We start from the raw sequence: 23,349 nt of genomic DNA, 5'->3' as shown, positions 1-23,349 counted from the left end.
GAAGTCATTTACAAATCTGTTTAACTTTCTGGCACCAGTTGATTTAAAAAAAAAAAAAAAAATGTTTTCCACGGGAGTACCCCTTTAATTTTGCTTTATGCAAAAACATAGTTACTTACACTACTTTGTTCGCCATAAAATGGTATATGTTAGGAGGCCTTTTTTTATTGTTATGCAAGTCAATGGGAAATGGATTATGTGGTATGGCATAAAGCAGCATTAGTATTTAGCATATATTTTTTTTCTATAAAATGTATACGTTAAACATACAGCAATAAGGTGGTGTAAATATGCCCTTAGACAGTGTAAGTAAAACTTGGGAAGTGTCCAGGACAGTGTTGGCCAAATAGTGTGTCGGCAGTTGTAGCAAAACTACAACTCCCAGAGGCTGTCCGGGCATGCTAGGAGTTGTGGTTTTGCAACAGCTGGTAACACGCTGTTTGAAAACAGTAGTGCAGGAGGTGGTCTCTTCTTATTCGATGTGTTTCCCCAAACCCTCCTCTTAGAACCAGAAGACCACTAGACCTGCTGATCATGCAAGCTGTATATCCGAGACATTAGGTATGATTCCACCCCCCTCCCTGACATCTGTATAAAGCCATCAGCTCAAAAACTGCTGACAGACTGCCTTTAACCAGTCACTTGCCTTTGTATAGATAACTTGATCAGATGTTGTTAAGCCATTGCAAACACTCAGTTCAGGATCTTTGCAGCATGGCTTGGGATACTTTAATCCAGTTTTCATAGAGAAAGTTGAGTTGACGAAATCTTCATAACCGAAAAATCCACAGCAGTTAAACTTGTAGGTAAAAGATGAGGAATAAATAGTCAAATGTGTACATGAACCAATTACCATTACCTACAGTCAACACATTTGATAATACCACGCATGCTTGAGAAAATGATTTGTTATTACGACTGATGCATTGTTCATTGTTGTAATGACCCCTGGGTCAATCATGAGGCTTGGGTGACAATTACATCTGGCCTCAGCCTCCATGCCCTTCTTAGGTGGGCTATATAACCTTTGTCGGTCTGTGACTCACTTGCCTGTGTTAAAGTTCTCTATCTCCACTAGCTATTGTTCCTTGTTATATTTATTCTGACCTTGGCTAAGATATCCAACTTACCTCTGTTTTTCAAATCAGTACTGTGCTGCTCTCTAGGTTTTTGCCTCTTTTGTCTTCTCTTTATCTGTCTTTTTGTTTATTCCCCGTGTTTTGTTTTTAGTTCTGTGCCTGTCAACCCATTGTGTCCTGACCTGCTTCCCTGACTTCTGTAAAGTGTTTGTTTATTTGTATTGGGCATTGCTACTTAAATGGGGCCATCCTATTTAGCAGATGGAAACCCATAAAGGCAGAAACAGAGGTCTGAGCAAACTCAGGGCTGCACTTATCCCTGCCACACGTGACACTTGTCTATGCTGTTGAAGTCTTGTACAATCAAGGTCATATAAGATCAGCTGGTTGTGCTTGAGGCTTCTCTTGCCTTTAGTTACACAGAAAGAAGCAATTTCCTGTCAGCCATATTTGCTCCTGTGAAGCTAATATCTGGTCTGTTTCTATGTACTTTACTTCTGGTTCCCATACCCAATGATAGTGTCACACTGTGTATGGGACCTTTCCCATTGACAAGTTAAATGGAAACATCCAGTTGTCAATATGTTCATATTTTACCAAGAGAAATAGGAGAGGAACAACACACTGCAGAGTTACAGTCATGGCCGTAAATGTTGGCACCTTTCTTTGGCATATTTCTCACAGAAAAGGATTGCAGCAACACATGTTTTGCTGTACACATGTTTATTCCCTTTGTGTGTATTGGAACTAAACCAAAAAAGGGAGGAAAAAAAGCAAATTGGACATAATGTCACACCAAACTCCAAAAATGGGGTGGACAAAATTATTGGCACCCTTAACTTAATATTTGGTTGCACACCCTTTGGAAAAAATAACTGAAATCAGTCACTTCCTATTACCATCAATAAGCTTCTTACACCTATCAGCCGGAATGTTGGACCACTCTTCCTTTGCAAACTGCTCCAGGTCTCTCTTATTGGAAGGCGCCTTTTCCCAACAACAATTTTAAGATCTCTGCACAGGTGATCAATGGGATTTAGATATGGACTCATTGCTGCCACTTCAGAACTCTTCATCGTTTGTTGCCATCCATTTCTAGGGGCTTTTTTTTACGTATGTTTGGGGTCATTGTCCTGCTGGAAGACCCAAGATCTCGGAAGCAAACCCAGCTTTCTGACACTGGGCTGTACAGTGCGACCCAAAATTTGTTGGTAATCCTCAGATTTCATGATGCCTTGCACACTTTCATGGCACCCAGTGCCAGAGGCAGTAAAACAACCCCAAAACATCCTTGAACCTCCACCATATTTCACTGTAGGTACTGTGTTCATTTCTTTGTAGGCCTCATTCCATTTTCGGTAAACAGTAGAATGATGTGCTTTACCAAAAAGCTCTATCTTGGTCTCATCTGTCCATAAGACGTTTTCCCAGAAAGATTTTGGCTTACTCAACTTCATTTTGGCAAAATGTAGTCTTGCTTTTTTATGTCTCTGTGTCAGCAGTGGGGTCCTCCGGGGTCTCCTGCCATAGCGTTACATTTCATTTAAATTTTGACGGATAGTTCGCCCTGACACTGATGCTCCTTGAGCCTGCAGGACAGCTTGAATATCTTTGGAACTTGTTTGGGGCTGCTTATTCACCATCCGGACTATCCTGCGTTGACACCTTTCATCAATTTTTCTCTTCGTCCACACCCAGGGAGATTATCATCCCCTTGTGCGAGCTGAGAGAAGCCTTGTCACGGTTACCAATGGGAGAGTCCCCGTCCGGTTAGTCAATCTGTCTGACGCTGCTACAGTGTTACCTAAGTACACCCCAGTTGCCCAGCTGTATCTTCTAGAGTCAAGGGACATCCTAACAGAACGCAAGGTTGCCCGACAGCGTGCAGCCCAAGTAGCTGAAGGATCCGGTGCAAGTACTTCTGAGCCCTGGTGGGCGCAACTCCAAGTAGGAGACGAGACTACCCCAAGGGATCAAGTCAAGGGAGTCATCAACGTTGCTAGAAGGTACCACGAGGCTTTCAGTAAACACCCCATGGACTTTGAGCGCATGTCTCCATCCAGCACAGAATTCTCACCGGCGACAGCCCACCTATTAAAGAAAGACACCGTACGGTCGCGCCAGGCATGTATCAGACTGTCAAGAAGATGCTGGCCAACATGAAACAGGCGAATGTCATTCAAGAGAGTCCCTGGGCAGAGCTTCTCGTGTTGGTCAAGAAGAAAGATGGAACTATTTGCTTTTGTGTCGACTACAGGAAGTTGAACAATGTCACCCACAAAGATGCTTATCCTCTGCCCAGAATTGAAGAGTCACTTAAAGCCCTCGGGTTGGCTTCTTACTTCTCCACTCATGACTTAACCAGCGGATATTGGCAAGTGCCTATGGCCATATGGCCAGGGAGGACTGAGAGAAGACCGCTTTTGTGACCCATGGGACCTTTTGAGTTTAAGAGTATGCTGTTTGGGCTATGTAATGCCCATGCTACATTCCAGCATCTGATAAAGCAGCGCCTGGGCCATCTGAATTTTTCAAAGTGTCCTGTTGTACCTGGACGATGTCATCGTGTATTCCAAGTCCTACCAGAAGCATCTCAGTCATCTGTCAGATGTCTTCCAAGTCCTGATCAAGCATGGGCTGAAGAGCAAACCATGAAAGTGTAATCTGCTTAAACCTCAGGTACACTACCTAGGTCATGTTGTCAGCGCACAGGGAGTCCTGCCTAATCCTGAAAAGGTAGAGAGTGTCAAAAACTGGCATACCCCGCACACGGTGAAAGATGTCAGGAGCTTCCTGGGATTTGCCGGCTACTACCACCGCTTCATTCCCCACTTTGCTCAGATTGCAGAACCCCTAACAGCTCTTCTGTGAAGGAGAACTACAGTGGAAGACTACCTGTTGAATGGGCCAAAGAGCAAGAGACAGCATTCCAAGCTCTTAAACACCTGTTGACAGAACCACCCATCCTGGCGTATCCAGATTACAGTCAGCCGTACCGGTTGTATACTGATGCCAGCTTTGAAGGGAATGATGCAAACTACAGCTCCTTCAAGCTGGAACTCCTCACCCTTGTATGAGCCATTCACTGTCTAGACTGATAATAACCCGTTGGCATATCTGAATACTTCCAAATTGGGTGCCATCGAGCAGCGTTGGGCCTCCAGATTGGCCAACTACAACTTCACCATCAAGTACAGAAGCGGAAAATCAAATGTCAACGCCGATGTACTGTCTCGGATGACCCCCAGCGAAGAACCACCCACCTGTCGAAGATGAGTGGGAAGACTTGGAGATGCCCCCATTTAACCAGAAGTTTGTGAGTCAGAATGTTGTGACCACCCTAGAGAACGGTGAACCCAGGTCCGAGAAGGTCCAAGAAGACATATATACCTCAGAGAAATGGTGCAGTTAGTGTGCAGTCTGCAACGTCACCAAGAACGTGCACAAGGACCCAAGAGCCCCCCTCCATTCCATCCAGAGTGAAAGGCCTAACCAGTTTGTCATGTTAGACTATGTCAAGCTGTCTCCTACCCGGTCTGGGTACACATATGCTCTCACCATGGTGGATCACTACTTTAAGTGGGTTGTCGTAGTGCCTGTCAAAGACCTTACAGCCAAAACAGCAGCTCAGATGTTCTATTCCAATTGGGTGCAAACCCTTGGTTGCCCGAAGTCTGTCCTGACGGACCGAGGAACGGCCTTTGAGGCCCAACTCTTCCAGGAGCTGTGTCAGTTCCACGCCTGTAAGAAGATCCAGACTAAGGAGTGTAACCTGGACCAGAAAACCAAGGAAATAGACAGTAGCAATATTGTGGTTAACCTCAAAGACATTGTTCTGTCAAATGACTGTGTTAGTGCCCTCAGCAAAGGAATCAATTTTGGCTTAGAGGAAGCATTTAACCCGGCACAATTTGAAATAGACCTGTACAAAGCCATTAGAAAAATTAATCTAAAAAAATTATTTTCAGGTCCCAATAATAAAAATAATACAGCAGCAGAAAAACCTGTGAAGGAAGGTGATGTTCCTTGTGTGATTGGGGTTCTCTATGATCAAAGACTTCACTGTAAAGGACACAGAGATGGTCCAGTTGTTAGATGACCTAAGTAGTGGGGAGATTTTTCCCCCACGATACTCTGATGATACTGAAGAGGTCATCACAGTGAAGCCTTTTACAAAGGGAAATAAGTCTAAATTTAACCCCCCAATTGCACCTGGTGGTGCGGTTGACATCTTCTATAAGGCTATCCTTAGGGACGCAAGGGCACTCGTTTATCCACAACCAAAACCTAATCTACCCAAAAATGAGCTAGATGCTCTAAGGGAGTTGGCACTGAATGATAAAATAATTGTTAGTAAAGTGGATAAGGGAGGTGCCGTTGTGGTTTGGTATAGAAGTGATTATGTAACAGAAGCCACCTTGCAGCTTGGGAACATTGTGGTATATGAGGAGCTAAAATGTGACCCAACAAACAGAATAAAAGAAAAGTTAAGAACACATTTAAGAAAATATACAGAAAAAGGGGTTCTGTCGGAAACCACAGCAAACAAATTGTTCCCTGAGTATCCCAAACGCCCACACTGGTACATCCTACCGAAGGTGCACAAGTCACTGAGCCATCCCCCAGGCCGCCCAATTGTGGCAGGGATTGGCTCAGTGACAGAGGCACTATCTAGTTATTTAGATTGGCTGTTGTCTCCCATGTTGACGCAAATGCTGACGTATCTAAAAGACACTGGGGACCTCATAGATATTTTGGAGGAGTTTCATTGGCAGCCAGGATACCACCTTGCCTCTATTGATGTGGAGAGCCTGTACACCCGCATCCCGCATGATGCAGGTGTGCAGGCAATCCGAGAGGTACTATATGGCCAAGAAAAGTCATCTGACTTTTTAGAGTTCGTAGAGGAAACTTTGAGGTTCATACTGGAGAACAATGCTTTCCAGTATGAGGGCACCTTGTACAGACAGAGACAGGGAACGGCAATGGGGACCCCGGTCTCCTGCACTTTTGCCAACCTGTTTCTGTCTGTACTAGAGAAAGAGGTTATTTTAACCACCCACAATCCATATATCCGTAAAATCAAACTATTCAAGCGCTTTGTCGATGATATCCTGGTAGTCTGGGAGGGCACAGAAGAAGCTTTTCAGGAATTCATTGGATATCTCAATAATACAAATCAAGTAAATATGACTTTTACATATGAGTATGGAGACCTCACACTAGAGTTTCTGGACATTGAGATATCCATTGAAAATAATGAAATTATCACTAAAGGCTTCAGGAAAGGGATCGCAAAAAATGCGCTGCTGCACTATTCTAGCTCTCATCCTAAAAAGATGAAGGACAGTATTCCATATAGTCAGTTTATCAGACTGAAACATATTAATTCGAGACAAGAGATATTTTTGAAGCAATCCGAGGACCTCAGTAATAGATTCCATGCTAGAGGCTATCCCACAGAGATCATAACAAAAGCATTTACAAAAGCCAAACAAAAACCTAGAAAGGAGTTACTGTCTAAAAATACAAAAGTTAGAAAGGATGAAAAATGTGTTTTCTCCTTTTGTAACTCACCCATGAACAGCACTCTCTCAAATATCATACACCGTAATTGGTATATTTTGGAACAAGATCAGGACATTAAAGAAATAGCATCTAATCGACCAATCATCATTTTTAAAAGAAATAAGACCCTAGGGGACTATATTAAAAATGTAGTAAAAAAAATTAAGAAAAAACAGAGTGACAGATAGGAGACCACAGGGAAATTGTAAATGTGGCCACTGTTCCATGTGTGAATACAACCTCAATAAATGCATGCTTAGACTAGGTCCCAAAATAATAGAAGTTAAGCAATTAATTACATGCAAGACTACATTTGTAGTATATTGTTTGATGTGCCCCTGTGGACAGTTCTATATTGGCAAAACTAAGAGGAGGCTATTTGAAAGAATTAGGGAACATGCGAGGTCCATAATCACAGGTAAAGGTGTACCCAGGCTCATTACCCTTATGAGAGAAGTCCATAGAGGAGAGTTTAAATGTATTAAATTTGCCGTCCTAGAAAGGATAGAATTAAATGAGAACGGAGGAGACAGACATAGGACACTGCTCCAAAGGGAAGCTCACTGGATAGCAGAGCTTGACGCCACGGGAGCATTGGGCTTGAATGAGAGAAACAAGTTTTCTGCTTTTCTTTAAAGTTCTAGGTGCGGCCCTTTATTGTTTTTATATATTATATATGTTTTTACATGTATTGTTTTAAAACACTAATATACATTAGGTCTATATAAAGAGGCATTACCTGCAAACATGATGTCAATTCCGGGCCTGAAGAAACGCCCAGCGGGCGTGAAACGGCGCCATCGCTTCAGACGGGGCTCTGTCAGACCTCCTGCCCTGCCACAGACATCGTCCCGTATGTAGCCACTGCATGCAGACTTGAATAAAGTTCACAGCATCATACCGGTGAGTGATCCGCGTCTTCTTTTTCTACTTTGGATTTTGGTTTCTACATTATCTACACTCAGCGTGAGCACAGCCAAGGAGCAGCTGTCATTAACAAGCGCTCGACCTCCTGACATTAGCAGACACATAGCCATTTATCCCGAGGCAGTGCCAGGTGCTCTGCTTGATTTCTGATCCAGAATAATGCTTACCACCCTCAAGGAAACGAGCTCTGTGAGAGCATCAATCAAGTTATTTATCCATATGCTGTGTGTCAAAACACGAAAAGTGGCCTTGATTGTTGCCTGAGTTGCTGGAAATTTATAACAATACGGTCCATTGTTCCACAGGATACACCCCTTTCTACCTGTTGAGGGGGCGGCATGGGTAGCTGCCGAAGGACCAAATGTTTGGACTTCAAGCTCCCTTCAATAACTCTCCGCAAGCTTCCATGGAGTGGGTCTCTGACCATCAAAAAAGAATCCAGGAAGGAAAAGAGATTGTCAATAAAAAGATGGGCGAGGCTTAGCAAAAGCAACAGCAAGACTATAATCGTCATGCCTCCTCCAAACCCCTTCAGTTAGGTGACAAGGTCTGGCTGCGGAAATTTCCGAGGTCCCACAAGCTGGATTCCATCTGGAAAATGTAGCCATACACAATAACGGCCATACCTTACCCAGACTCTGATGTGTACAGGATCCAGAAAACTGGGTATGAGCCGCAAGTTGTCCACCATAACCGGATAAAGTTATGTCTCAAGGAAGACCTGCCAGAACCTCCTGTAACTCATCCACCCAGCCAACTTGCAGTCTTCGGTGTCGTGTCATCCCCAAAGCCGGTGCAACCAACCCTAGTTGCCTCACCAGCTCCAGTTTTGTCACCATTGGCACCAGTCTACACCCCGGTTTCCAGGTCTCCAGTGTCTCTGCTAGCCAGCCCGAGTCCTGATAGTCCAGAACCAGCTCCAACTCTGGAATTTGATAACCAAGAATCTTCAGTCATGACAAGGCTCCTGAAGAGGGAAGAGTTCCCGATTCACAAGAAGTGGTGCTGCGTAGGTCCCAAAGGTCTACACAGGGCCAACTGCAAGCAAGATACAAAGATTAAGAGTCAAGTGACTCTTAGTATCACACATAGAGTCACTGAGTACAAATAAATATTCATGTACACATATCCGTCATTTCACTAAGGCTGTAGCACTAACCATAAAACAGTCCACACTAATGTCTCTATAAATTGTCATATGTCTAATGTATTTTCTCTTGTGTCCTCGTGCTCAGGATACTTTCCTGGCCAGAAGGTATACCTGTAACCTGCTATGCACGTATCAAACAGTCACAAAGGTAACAAATGTCTAGAAATGTCTAGTCTAAATTATATATCTAGTGTTCTGGGGAGAAGTGTGTTGTGCCAAGGGACCCTAGTAGCCAAGGCCTACGGCAGCCCAATCCGTCTTATTTTGTGTCAACAGTTGCATAAAGTGTGTTCTAGTCAAGTTTAATGTTATCAAGTCATGTACCCAAAATAGTCATAAAAGTTTATGTCTTCAGAGCGTGTATGGACATTATACAAGAACTCTTTATTTTCATTGGTCATACTAAGGTTCAGCCTGGAAATGGACAGTAAGTGCAATGCTCCAGGACTGCATGTGGCACCTGTGGCCATTTTGCTCTTCCGCCCTTCCATACTGGGCGTCGAGGGTGACTTTATTCAAAAGGGGGAGTTTGTGATGTCCCAGTACGGGATGATGTGGCCCTGTACTGTCCTCCTGCCCTGTCAGGCAGAGTCCCTGCATGTCACCAGGGCTCACCTGCATTATACCCCCATTATGTATATAAGTTTGCCTCATTTAATGTACTGTTGCTTTAATGTTTGTACCACATGATTTTTACTCAGAGGGATCCATTGACCAGGTGACCCCCCAAGTTACCTATGGGCTCCTTGCACAGCCCCCCTATATAACCAGGGGAGGGGCTGCAATCTTTCTCTCCTGCTGTATACTGAGGTCCAGTGCAGTCGTCTCAGTGTCCAGGGAGCGAGCGCAGGCTGACTGAATTCAGACTGATGCCCGGCCGGGATAGGTCCGAATTCAGCTGTGACATCACAGCAGGCTTCAGCCGGCCACTAGGAGGGAGACCCCTAGTGGCTGGATTTCAAAAGCAAAATACAATATTTTAACCACCAAAAAAAGAATTGAAGTATATTATAAATATGTTGTAGTACATAAGTACTACAACATATATATATATATATATATATATATATATATATATATATATAGTTCATGACAGTGCCTATTTAACTAACTCCTATTTATTTCTATGGAAGTTCCAGAAATGTGTTTTTAGAATTCCAGCCACCTCTGGTAAGACAGGTTCAGGGGACAGGTTTGAGTCCGACGGGTGAGTCTTGCATCTATGTGACATTTATGGCATATCATGGGGTGGAATACCCCTTTAATGGGCATATTTACCCCAATGTTTACACCAACACAAGCTCATATGTATAGATATGACTGCTTGAAGTTACAGGCCTAAGGCCCTGTTCACATAATTTGCATCAGAGGCTTCTTTCAGGGAAAGAAAATGGTGTGGAACTGTCCATTGCACAACAGACTCCGATGGATCCCATTGATTTAAAATAGCATATCCAGGATTAAAAATACATTGCTGCTTTCTTCCAAAAAAACAGCATCACATCTGTCCTCAGGTTGTATATGGTATTAAAACTTAGGTCAATTCACTTCAATGGAACTGAGCTGCAATACCACACGCAAACTAAGGACAAGGGTGTTTCTGTAAGACATCATCACTGTTTTTCTAGTCCGTCTGGTTTCCGTTTGGTGTCCGTTAAATTTGTCAGGATCTGACCGGATAAAAACAAATTAATGCTTGCAGCATTTTTTTGTTCATCAGGTCCTGCTAATCAATTGGATTCTATTATAGAGCCCCCACGCTCCTGAACGGGGCTCCAACACTGATGTGAACATAGCCTAAGCCTGAAGCTGCCCTGCTCAGAAACTCTGTCAATGGGTCTGTCTACTGTCTGTTAGGTACATCAATATCTACAACCTAGATGGCTTCAATCGTGACAAATATATGTGTTTGAACACTAATATGGATAGTAATATAAATCACAAAATCTCCATGACTACATCTCTTAGTAGTGCAGCCTCTAGCTTTGTAATAAGCAATCGTTCTAGATATGTATGTGGTGAGGGTGTGATGAGGGCAGATGTTATTACCCTAGGGGCACATGGAATTAACCCCTTGTATTTGTGACGCCAGGGCGTGGTTTAACCTCTGCACTACACGAAGGTATGCCGCCGGATCCTGGGCTAGGCGCGTTGGCAAATAATTACTCAAATGCCAAGTTATAGAACAACGGCCACTTTACTGAGGTAGACAGGTGTAATAGTTTCAACAGCTTAGTTAGTTCCAAGAAGGTGACCAGTGACTTCAGAGACTCTAGTGCTCGCTGGGACTTGTAGTGGATTTGGAAAATTTGCTGCAGGCCCACGGTGACTGTATACAGACTGATCTTGACTGACATGACTAGACTGACTTCACCCCATATGTAGCTTACCAGGTTTTGACGTTCACCTGTGGGGCACTGGATTAGTGGAAGCGTGGCCGCCCTCTAGGCCTTGGGCCTCCACAGGACACCAGATACTCTCTCAGGACTTGATTTCACTGTTCCTCAGCAGCAACTACACAAGAGACTGAACTAGCTCCTCCCAGGGCTTATATGGGGGAGTCTCTGGAGGGGTCCCATAGGTCACCCTATAAGTCATGTGATCACTGGTACCTTCCTTGGTTACAGCACTTAGTAACAGTATTTAAAGGCATATAACAGTATGATGACATTATAATTGACAACACAATGTCTAATTAACCATTTGTATGGCATACATTAAAGAGGGACTCAGGGGACACTGAAATAGAGTCCACAAGACCGGACAGCAAGGGTACAGGGGTCCAACTCCTGTACTGGGCCACCACATGTTACAGTTTGTAATTTCATGTTAGTAGACAAAGCTCTCTTCCAATAGCACAAGGATATAATAATAATATTACAGCACTACGCAAACATCAAGCACAGAAACTCACCTTTTGCATAACAGAATCCAAGCCTTCATCCACTAGTCCTTTGTCATTACTCTCATAATAGGACTCCTTGAGGAACTGCAGACCTTTGTCTTTTACAATGCTCTCAGCCTTATATGCAAAAAAGAAAAATCTTTAATGTATGCTATGTCTGCCCATGTAATTTTGAAGGGCTTGTCCAGGTAAAACAGCTGCTGGGCCAATACCTCCAGTCCGCCACTGGTCTCCACTTTTTCAAGATTCTGTGCCGTTCTGACCCCACTGGACCTGTCCACTGAGATGGGACACTGATTGGCAAACGGGCAGGTCCTGCGGGGACTGCACAGATCCCAGAAAAAGTGGGAACCATTGTTGAACTGGAAGAGTTGACATGGCAGATGCAGGGGACCGGAGAAGGTGAGTATAGCGATTGCGATATTGATAATTTTTGTACAACACCCAGACATGAAGAAAATGTTTCTGTTGCCTGGACAACCCATTTAAAGGGGTTGTCTGGGAGTTTATCAACCAAGGGGCCAAAGTATTCATGTGAGTGGCACAAATACTGCCTGTTTACATAGGTAGAGACTAAGCCAATGTAAACAGTAAACAGGGCTGAATTTCTCTGATCACAGTCCAAACTTCAGATCAATAAAGGTATCAGTGTGTATGTCAGTGTTTCCCAACCAGGGTGCCTCCAGCTGTTGCAAAACTACACCTTCTACCTGGCACTATGGTTACTTTTACTATAAAAAAAATCCAATAGATTCCCTTTAAATGTTCAGAAAAGGTTCTCAATCACACAATTCTGAAATCTCTCAAATAATAATACATTTTACTACACTGAGTGGATACAATAACAACCACTAAATAGGCTTTTATATGGTGCAGTTTGCTATGCTAATATAAAGGGAGGTCAAAAACTATGCAGATTTTTCATTTGGGGAGGGCAGGGGTAGAGAGTCCAGCACAGACTGCTATCTAACCTAAGGCCTGCCCTGTACTTTGGTCTGACCTCCGGTCCTCAGGAAAGTTAATTTGCTATGTTCTCACAACCTGAAAAAAATAAAAAGGTACATTAAAGTTTCCCAGACAAATGCATCTTCTTTCTCACTAGCACTCTGGGATGAATTGGGTGACCATGCCATAATAACTAACGTAACTGCGTTAGCATTTAAAATATAGGGTCAGGGCTAAATATAACATTTTACTATATGTGGCATCCTCTACTGGAGAGCCACTTTAAAGGGTTAATATCATAAATAAAAACTTTTCACATGTTGCCTAGACCTGACAAAAGTTTTGATGGCACCCTGCCCCACTCCTGAGAGTTATAGTTATAAGCAGGGCTGTGGAGTCGGAGTCAGATGAAATTTTAGGTAGCTGGAGTCGGAGTCGGCAAACAATGCACAGACTACGACTCCTACTAAATTTAGATTGGAATGTCCCAATTCACAAAAAGTAATAATTAATGACTTCTCTACTGTAAGAATAAAGACCAATGTATGCAGTGCCTCAAGTAACCGCAAAACAAACACGTTAAGTGACCGTGAAGAAGCATGCTTTTCATGTGCTTCACTATATGGCACGCAACGCACAATTAGGAGCGGCAATACTTATACTTTATAGTTCCAATAGAAAGGAAAAGAGGATGGCACTCGCAGGTGAGATGCAAAAAACTTGGATTTATTTGGTCACGTAAATCAGGCGGGTACATTAGTATGGGAAGGAGCAGATAGGATGGAACAATGTCCGTTTCGCGGCCACCTACCGCTTCTACTGGTTCCTACAGATACACATCAAAGCTCACCTCTTAAAGGATCCTGGGTAGTCTAGAGGCGGGAGCTAATTAGCTCTCAAGTGTGTAACCAGTAGCAACTCCGTATCGCATAGAGACTAACATTTAATTAAAAAAACAACATAATCCAACAGTTTTTTATGGATTATTGATCTTGCTTCCAGTAAATTACTATTTTTTCATTCCTTTTCATCCTTAATGTATTTTAGCATTTATTACTAGAGATGAGCGAACTTACAGTAAATTCGATTCGTCACAAACTTCTCGGCTCGGCAGTTGATGACTTTTCCTGCATAAATTAGTTCAGCTTTCAGGTGCTCCGGTGGGCTGGAAAAGGTGAATACAGTCCTAGGAGACTCTTTCCCAGGAATGTATCCACCTTTTCCAGCCCACCGGAGCACCTGAAGGCTGAACTAATTTACGCAGGATAAGTCATCAACTGCCGAGCCGAGAAGTTCGTAACAAATCGAATTTACTGTAAGTTCGCTCATCTATATTTATTACATTTTTCTAAGTGCACACGTTATGCCTAAGCAATTATAGTTGGAATATGTTGCTTTTTTATTAAATGTTAGTTTCTATGCGATACGGAGTTGCTACTGGTTACACACCTGAGAGCTAATTAGCTCCCGCCTCTAGACTACCAAGGATCCTTTAAGAGGTGAGCCATGATGTGTACCTGTAGGAACCAGTAGAAGCGGCAGGTGGCCGCTAAACGGACGTTGTTCAATTCTATCTGCTCCTTCCCATGCTATTGTACCCGCCTGATTTACGTGACTGCATAAATCCAATTTTTTTGCATCCCATCTGCGAGTGCCATCCTCTTTTCCTTTCTATTGGAACTATTGCATACTGCCGGTTGCCTTTTGGATTAGAGCACCGCTGAGAGTGGATGTCGCTGGGAATCGCACCTGTACCTCCAGGGAACCTGCTTGTTTAGAAGCCTGTAGTGCCATCCTCCACCTTTTTCCTTTGTGTGAATGCCTATACTTTCCATAGTGTTGTGTTCTGCTGTTACAGGGAACCCATGGGTAACCTAGCCTCTCACTGATAAGGGATTAAGTAAATATGTTTTTTGCAGGACTAGGTCAATAGTTCAAGACTGAAGATGTAAACCATTGGAAAAACTGCTGCCATTCAGCTAAGGCTATAAAAACTTGTAAACTCCGCTTGTTAGCTTAAACTTTAAACATGACTATGGGATTCTACTAGGGAAATCATGTTTTATAATAAATGCCACTTCCTGGATCCTCCCACTGCCCTATATTCAGCAGCAGATCAGCACACAAAAGGAAGAAGGCAGCAGCTTCTGCCCAACTACCTCTCTCTGCTAGAAGAGCTTAGAAGAACTTGGTGGGCTTAAACTGTTCAATACAGTAGACTGTTGGCTTCCCAGCCAGTAGTCCTGTGGTAATGACATGTATGTTGAAATCCAATAAAGAAAAAATTCAAGTGCACTCACCACGTAGACTGCTTTTCGTTACTTTATTTCTTGTCACAAAAAGACATAATGCAGAGAGAAGACATATAGGGGGTGTGCGTGGGCACACACCCTATATGTCGTCTCCCTGCATTATGGCCACATTTATCATTGCAGTGCAAGTGAAGCATTTTTTTACACCTTTTTTTTTTGTGTGCTGATAATGTGTAGGAGCACCAAATTTATTAAAAGGCAAAAGAGCTTTGATAAATTTTGTGCAGGTCCACATTTTCTGAAATTTCTGTCTACACATACACCAAAAAGCTACACCATGTCTGGGCTGGTGTAGTTTTAGAGACTTTTAAGTGGCTTTGCGCCTTTTTTTGCTCCTTTTTACAAAAAGGAGAAATGATAAATCCCTTCCATATCATGTCTATTGCCAAAATCAGTTGATTGCAACTCAAAATCAGTGGATTGCCACTCAAAATCAGTAGAAATGTGTAAACAAAAAGGGGCAAAAAAAAGGCGCAAAAAACCCTGCTTTTTTTTAGACAAAAAAAACTGTCTAAAGACGATAAATGTAGGCCTATGTCTTTTTGTGACAAGAAATAAAGTAATGAAGAAGCAGTCTAATTGGTAAGTGCACTTGAATTCTTTCTTTATTGGATTTGTGCATATGTGTTGTATCTTCTATCAAGTCTTGCACCCCCACTGCTTACATGAATCTATTGCTGCATTGTGTCTAACTGAGTAATAATCCACAGGTGTGTGAAGTAGCAGTGCCAGGCTAGCTGTTTTTCCCTTACTATTGACATGTATGTTGCCTTTCTTTCCTTCAAGGAATGTATAAAATACATTTGCATATTAATACAGAGGAGTCGGAGTCTGGGAGTCGGAAGTACAAAAAACATTTATCTACCGACTCCACAGCCCTGGTTATAAGTTATATACACAGTGGAGAAAACTTAAAAAGATGAGAGAGGCCTGTAATTTTCATCATAGGTATACCTCCATAATAATCCATAAAATCACATTGTTTGATTTTTAAAGAATTTATTTGCAAATTGTGGTGGAAAATAAGTATTTGGTCAATAACAAAAGTTCATCTCAATACTTTGTTATATACCCTTTGTTGGCAATGAGGTCAAACGTTTTCTGTAAGTCTTCACAAGATTTTCACACACTGTTGCTGGTATTTTGGCCAATTCCTTCATGCAGATCTCCTCTAGAGCAGTGATGTTTTGTGGCTGTCGCTGGGAAACATGGACTTTCAACTCCCTCCAAAGGTTTTCTATGAGGTTGAGATCTGGAGACTGGCTAGGCCACTCCAGAACCTTGAAATGCTTCTTACGATCCAATCCTTTGTTGCCCGGGCGGTGTGTTTGGGATCATTATCATGCTGAAAGACCCAGCCACATTTCATCTTCAATGCCCTTACTGATGGAAGGAGGTTTCCACTTAAAATCTCACGATACATGGCTCCATTCATTCTTTACTTTACATGGATCTGTCGTCCTGGTCCCTTGGCAGAAAAACAGCCCCAAAGCATGATGTTTCCACCCCCATGCTTCAAAGTAGGTATGGTGTTCTTTGGCTGCAACTCAGCAATCTTTCTCCTCCAAATACGATGAGTTGAGTTTTTACCAAAAAGTTCTACTTTGGTTTCATCTGACCATACAACATTTTCCCAATCCTCTTCTGGGTCATCCAAATGCTCTCCAAACTTCAGACGGGCCCGGACATGTACTGGCTTAAGCAGGGGGACAAGTCTGGCACTGCATGATTTGAGTCCCTGGCGGCGTAGTGTGTTACTGATAGTAGCCTTTGTTACTTTGGTCCTAGCTCTCTGCAGGTCATTCACTAGGTCCCCCTGTGTGGTTCTGGGATTTTTGCTCACCGTTCTTGTGATCATTTTGACACCACAGGGTGAGATCTTGCGTGGAGCCCCAGATCGAGGGAGATTATCTGTGGTTTTGTATGGCTTCCATTTTCTAATAATTGCTCCCACAGTTGATTTATTCACACCAAGCTGCTTTATTGCAGATTCAGTCTTCCCAGCCTGGTGCAGGTCTACAATTTTTTTCTGGTGTCCTTCGACAGCTCTTTGGTCTTGGCCATAGTGGAGTTTGGGGTGTGACTGTTTGAGGTTGTGGACAGGTGTCTTTTATACTGATAACAAGTTCAAACAGGTGCAATTAATACAGGTAACGAGTGGAGGACAGAGGAGACTCTTAAAGAAGAAGCTTCAGGTCTGTGAGAGCAGGAAATATTGCTTGTTTGTAGATGACCAAATCAGACAATGTGATTTTATGGATTTTATTTTCTAATTTTGTCTCTCATAGTTGTGGCATACCTATGATGAAAATTACAGGCCTCTCTCATCTTTTTAAGTGGGGGAACTTGCACAATTGGTGGTTGGCTAAATACTTTTTTTCCCCACTGTATATAGTTATAAGCCAGGAAAGCGAGCAGCAGCGGGTGGCTCACTCCCTGGCTGCCAATCAAATCCGACCTTTTTGCTATATAGGTCTAAGCAGTGAAAAGGTCGGATCTGGTGGTTGAAAAAGAAGTGGTGCATGATGCTGCACACTTTCCTGGCTTATAACTGGTGGTCACAGCAGGTCTCACAGGTGAGACCCCATATGATCAAAAAAATTAGTTACACTTAAATGATAGTAACCATTTTTTTTAAAGTATTTATTTCAATTTTGCATTTGAAAATGAGCACCATTAGGACAGAAGGGCGTGCCTGAGACCCAACCGGTGGAGGTACAGCACAGACAAACACACTTACATACACACAAGCACACATCCCGGGTTTATTTGCACCTTTTTTGCACCTTTTGGTTTACACATTTCTGCTGATTTTGAGTTGCAATCCACTGATTTTGGCAAAACACATAATATAGAAGGGTTTTATGAACTGCGCCTTTTTGTGAAAAGGCGCAAAAAAGGTGCAAAGCCACTGAAAAGTCTCTAAAACTACACCAGCCTTGACTTAGCTTAGCTTTTTGGTGTATGTGAAGAGAGAAATTTCAGAAAATGTGACCTGCACAAAATGTATCAAATGCTCTGCTATCATTATTGGTGCTTCTACACATTACCAGCACACACAAAAAGGTGCAGAAAAATGCTTCACTTACACCTACAATGATAAATGCCAGCTAGAAAGTCTAGCAGGGATGCAGTTACCTCTACCCCTAAGTATCTAAAACAGGAAACCACCATCCCCCCCCCCCCCCCCCCCCCCCGGCTGGAAGAGAGGGAGGGGGACTCCAGATGAAAGTGCCAGTAGGGAGGACTTAGCCCAGTTGACCTGCAAGCCAGAAATCGAACTACACCGGTCAAGTAGGTCAAAAAGAGTCAGGAGAGAATCCCCAACATCTGCCAGGTACACTAGTGTGTCTTCTGCATAAAGGGAAACCTATACAATAGACCCCCTGGTAACACAACAGATAGCAGGGTCCCTACGAATGGCACCCCTGCCTCGTCCCACGACCCAGAAGAAAAGTAGCAGAAACATCCAAGTTAGTGCGAATGCAGGCCCTAGGACTATCATATAGTAAGCGAACCCAAGCACAGAATCGAGGTCCAAACCCAAACGCACCCAGTACCTCCCAGAGATAGGATCACAGTACCGAATCAAAAGCCTTATAAATATCCAGACTGACCACCACACCAGTAGGAAAGCCCTCCCTCATCGCTACTATGTTGAGTTGCAGACGCTTCACATTCACATCAGTAGCCCTACCCTGTATGAACCCAGTTTGGTAAGGATGAATGATAGCTCCTATGACCCCACACAGGCGAGTAGCCAAAACTCTAGCCAAAATCATAATATTAACATTCAAAAGGGAAATAGGTCTATAGGAGTCAGACTGTAACGGGTTATTTCCAGGTTTAGGAAGCACTACAATTAACGCCTCCCTCATAGAGTCTGGAAGAGCATCCACATCAGCTATCGAGTGAAACTATTTAAGAAGTATAGGGGCCAGTTGCTCCTCATTCATTCTATACCAATCGCCTATCATCCCATCCAAACCCGGGGTCTTCCCATGAGGAAGATCACATATGGCCTGTTCCACCTCCTCAACTGTAAAGGGGGCATCTAACGCCTCCGCCTAAGCACAACTAAGCATTTTGATAAATCATTTTGATAAATCTCGGAAGAAAAACAGAATCTCCCCTTGGCAGGGTAGAAGGGGCAGCATACAAAGAGGAGTAAAAGTCCCTGAAGACAGAATTAATCAACTGGGGGTCAGTCACCACAGCGCCCTCACAGCCCCTAATACAAGGCATAGAAGCAGCATGGCAACTAGCCCTCGCTTAATACGCCAACAATTTACCATTCTTGTCCGCAAATGCAAACAGGGCGGCCTCCCTATCTGCTAACCGCAACTGGACCCTATCTTTCTGAACAACCAGCAGAGACCTCTGAGCCCTGGCCCACGCCCTGTCATTCTCAGGGGAGGGATCCCGGACATACGCTGCCTCCAAGGTACTCGCCTCCTGCAACAGCCTGACCTCAATAGCCAACCAAATTTTCCTCTGACCCACAACACCTGCTATTAAGGCAACTATAACCATGACTTTGTAGGCATCCCATTGCACTAAGGGGTTAGGAGGATAAGAAGCATTGTTCTCCCAATACTCAGTATGGGCAACCTCCAGAGCCTCCACAACTGCCTCAGCCTGCAGCCAACCAGGGAGCATGCGCTGGATACGGGAAGGGGGACTTGGGCCTAGGTGGAGAACTACCAGTACAGCAGAGTGGTATGAGATTCCCCTAGTGGTGTATGAAACATTTCTTACAGCCTGAAGGAGGTCTTTGGACGCCAGAGCGAGATCAATTCGAGAGAACGACCTATGGGCCGCAGAGTAAAAGGAGAAGGAGGATGCAGTTGGGTACTTCCACCTCCAGAGGTCGGTCAGGCCCAATGTCAAGCTCCTATTTATTTCAATTTTGCATTTGAAAATGAGCACCATTAGGACAGAAGGGCGTGTCTGAGACCCAACCGGTGGAGGTACAGCACAGACAAACACACTTACATACACACAAGCACACATCCCGGGTTTATTTGCACCTTTTTTGCACCTTTTGGTTTACACATTTCTGCTGATTTTGAGTTGCAATCCACTGATTTTGGCAAAACACATAATATAGAAGGGTTTTATGAACTGCGCCTTTTTGTGAAAAGGCGCAAAAAAGGTGCAAAGCCACTGAAAAGTCTCTAAAACTACACCAGCCTTGACTTAGCTTAGCTTTTTGGTGTATGTGAAGAGAGAAATTTCAGAAAATGTGACCTGCACAAAATGTATTGAACGAGGAGGAGCCAGGGTCAGCAGCAGTGGTGCGGTCGAGCATTGGATGAGGAACCACATTGAAATCACATATGAAAAGGATAGGATTGTAGGGAAAATACAACAGTTTATTAGTAATTAGCTCCAGCACAGAGACATGAAAAGGTGGGGGCACATAAACAGAGAAAAGAACAAAGGAGAAAGAACCTAGAGAACAATGTAATATCACAAACCTCCCAAAAGTGGTCACAGGCTGTCTGAGAAACCGCTAACGGTAGGGACTTGGTGATTAACACAGAGACACCCCTAGCATAATTAGAGTAGGAGGCATGGTAACCCCGTGCTATCCAGGCCCTTTTCAGGGCAAGAACCTTCTGACTCGTGATATGAGTCTCCTGTAGACAAATAATGTGAGGAGACTGGCGTTTCACAAAGTCAAGACACAAGGCCCTTTTAAACTTAGAATTAAGCCCCCGAACATTCCAACTAACCACCTTCAGGGTCCTCATCATGAAAAATAACATTATAAAGAAACAGGAGAGACCAAAGGAGGACCAGGACAAAGAAGGGCAGAGCACCGGGACCACACACTCCGCACACAACCGACAAAAAGACAAACGGCACAGACACAAAACATGTATACAAAGGCAATAAAGCACAACCAAAACATCCCCAAGAAAACACTAAACTAAAGGAAACACTAAACGGTACATAGTAAACCTCGAAACCCTAAAACAGTGCAGACCTAGACCCAAAATACAACTGCTACGGAGCATCAAAGGAAGGCCAAATGAGTCAAAAACCTACCAGTACAAAAAAATCTTCCCGCCACCCCACCATAAACTAAAGCGGCCGGTAACTAAAGAAACTACCCCGAGAGACCCTAGGGAGACAGGAACCTATGGAGGCCCTAAGCAAAATCTAGCTCCCTAACCTCTATCTAAAAACAATAATGGAGAGCAGTCATTAGCAAGGTAGTACAGGACAGTTCAATCGGGAGGTCTGACAGGAGGGGCTGCATCCACCCAGTGAAGAGTGTCAGTCGGAGAAGTAAAGAACTTAGTAGAGGCCCCATCTACCACTCTCAGGTGAGCAGGATACAACATCGAATAGCGGTTGCCCTTGGCACGTAGCTTCGGCCCGACCTCCGTGAACTGCACCCGCTGCTTGCAAAGTTCCACAGAAAAATCAGGATAAAAGGACACTCTGTTTCCATCACAAATTACCTCACCCTTGATACGCACTGCCCTGAGAATAGCATCTCTGTCCTTGAAGGGTAGAAGTTTGGCCAGGAAGGGACGCGGAGGGCCCCCAGGAAGAGGAGGCCGAGCCGGGACTCGATGGGCCCGCTCAACAGAGAAGTAAGGAGAAAATGTGTCCACAGGAAGAATCTCCTTCAGCCATGTTTCCAGGAACAACACAGGATCATTCCCCTCCACCTTTTCAGGGAGGCCCACGAAGTGGATGTTATTGCGCGTCAGGCGGTTTTCCATGTCATCCATGCGACTCAGAACCCCTGTAACCTGACGCTGCAGTGAGTCAACCCGATCCGGCAGTGGGTGTAAAGTGTCTTCCATCGTAGAGACCCTATGCTCCACTTCTTCAGTTCCTTCACAGATCTTCTGGGTTTCATGTCATAGGATAACAAACTCTTGCCGCAGTTCGTCCACTTTGGTCACCATAATCGAATGACGTGAGGTAAAGGCAGCCAAAGGTTCAGAGCACCTCTGGTCCATAGTAGCAACCTCATAAACAGGTCTTTCAGGGGACTGTGACTGCTGTCGAGTTGGAGACCCCTCAAATAGCTACAGTGGAGGGTCAGGAGAAACCCCCTAGGACAATCCAGAGCCCTGGAGAACTGGCTCAGCGCTTTTGCCGACTGCACAGAGACACTCGTAGCAAACGGGGTCTGAGCACTAGGATCCCATTGAGATGTCCACCAGAGCGAGAGGACCCATCATCAGAGGTCGGCCGGGAGGCCTCAGCAGTCAGTTTGGATTTCTAATTCCTATTACTACCACGGGGGCCACCCATGGCTGACAGGGCCACACAGAGAGCAGGTAGAAAGTCACTAGCCACACAGTCCAGTGAGCACAGAGCACCTCAGCAGTGCAGATAGATTCAAGGAGCATGCAATGCACCACAAGTCCCAGCTTGTAAAGATGTCCCCCACCAGGGTACTCACAAGCAGGATTGGAGGCTCAGCAGGCAGTCCAGCAAGAGTCCCTAAGAAATTAGGACAGGATTCCAATAGGGCACCCCAGGGTGCTATAAGGCATTAAGTTTCAGCTCCCCAGGGAAGGGCAGAGGAGAAACCAGCAGCCAACAAGTCCAACCAACAAGTCCTTACTGTGTCAGAATCCGTGCTGCAGCCAGGGATGTCAGCAGAGGCTGCACTCCACGGCGGGAGTCTCCACAGCAACCGGGACTGGAGATGCAAGCGCCGCCCACGAAGGCCTACAATGGCGCCCTGACCCAGGAAGGGCCAAAGAGATAGAGGACCGGAAGATTTATCAGAGACCACGCAGCCCTCTAACACAGACCATCCAGGACCAGGGAGAGCCTCTCCACCTGACCGGACACTTCACCGGAGCTTCGCAATTCAAGCAGACTGGAGCCCCAGGCCACAGGAGAAAGGAACCACCCGCACCACCGACAGCCGCCGGGACCGGACCAGGAGCAGCACCGGGTGTTCCGCAGCACTGAAGGGACCCGCTGGGAGAAGACCGGCCGCTCAGGGTGAGTAAATTCAGGGTAAACCAGTGGGGTCAGCGGGAGCTCGACCGCTCACGCCGGCATCCAGGCCACGCCCCATGACAGTAACTTTTTAAAGGGTACTACAGTTTAGTCAAATTTATCTCCACTCCAAAAGATAAGGGATAATTGTCTGATCACTGCCCAAGCTCTCCTCATGAAAGGAGTTGAGTCAACCACGGCATGAAGCTGTGGCCAACACGCATCCTCCATATATCTCTATGAGAGAGACAGAGATACAGTGTTCGTGTATCTCCGGTTCTCCCACAGAGATACAGGGGGGTGTCTCAGCCACCACTTTGTGCCGTGGTCGACAGAGCTCCTTTCATAAGGAGAGCTGGGGCAGGAGATCATGGGGAGTAGTCCTTTAATGTATAAGCAAAGCATTTCCATGGCATATCACTAGGAGATACCATCTCTTTATGATTGGTAGAGGTCCAACATCTGGGACCCCCACCGATT

At 44.5% G+C, this 23,349-nt stretch overlaps 2 protein-coding genes across 8 annotated transcripts in view; one reads left to right on the top strand and one right to left on the bottom strand.

Moving 5' to 3' along the window:
- The window catches only part of DNASE2 (deoxyribonuclease 2, lysosomal), a 199,224-nt gene that overhangs the window by 14,859 nt on the left and 161,016 nt on the right, over positions 1–23,349 (top strand). The window lies entirely within an intron of this gene.
- The window catches only part of TSPAN16 (tetraspanin 16), a 57,120-nt gene that overhangs the window by 8,560 nt on the left and 25,211 nt on the right, over positions 1–23,349 (bottom strand). For all 5 annotated transcript variants that reach the window (XM_056570371.1, XM_056570376.1, XM_056570375.1 and 2 more), the window contains 2 exons: positions 11,639–11,746; positions 647–799 (listed from right to left, as the gene is read on the bottom strand). In XM_056570371.1, coding sequence (XP_056426346.1) covers positions 647–799; positions 11,639–11,746 — 261 coding nt within the window. The remainder of the gene's footprint in view (positions 1–646; positions 800–11,638; positions 11,747–23,349) is intronic.

This window comes from Hyla sarda, chromosome 4, assembly GCF_029499605.1.
Source record: "Hyla sarda isolate aHylSar1 chromosome 4, aHylSar1.hap1, whole genome shotgun sequence".
NCBI lineage: Eukaryota > Metazoa > Chordata > Amphibia > Anura > Hylidae > Hyla > Hyla sarda.
This window is presented reverse-complemented; position numbering and strand designations above follow the sequence as displayed.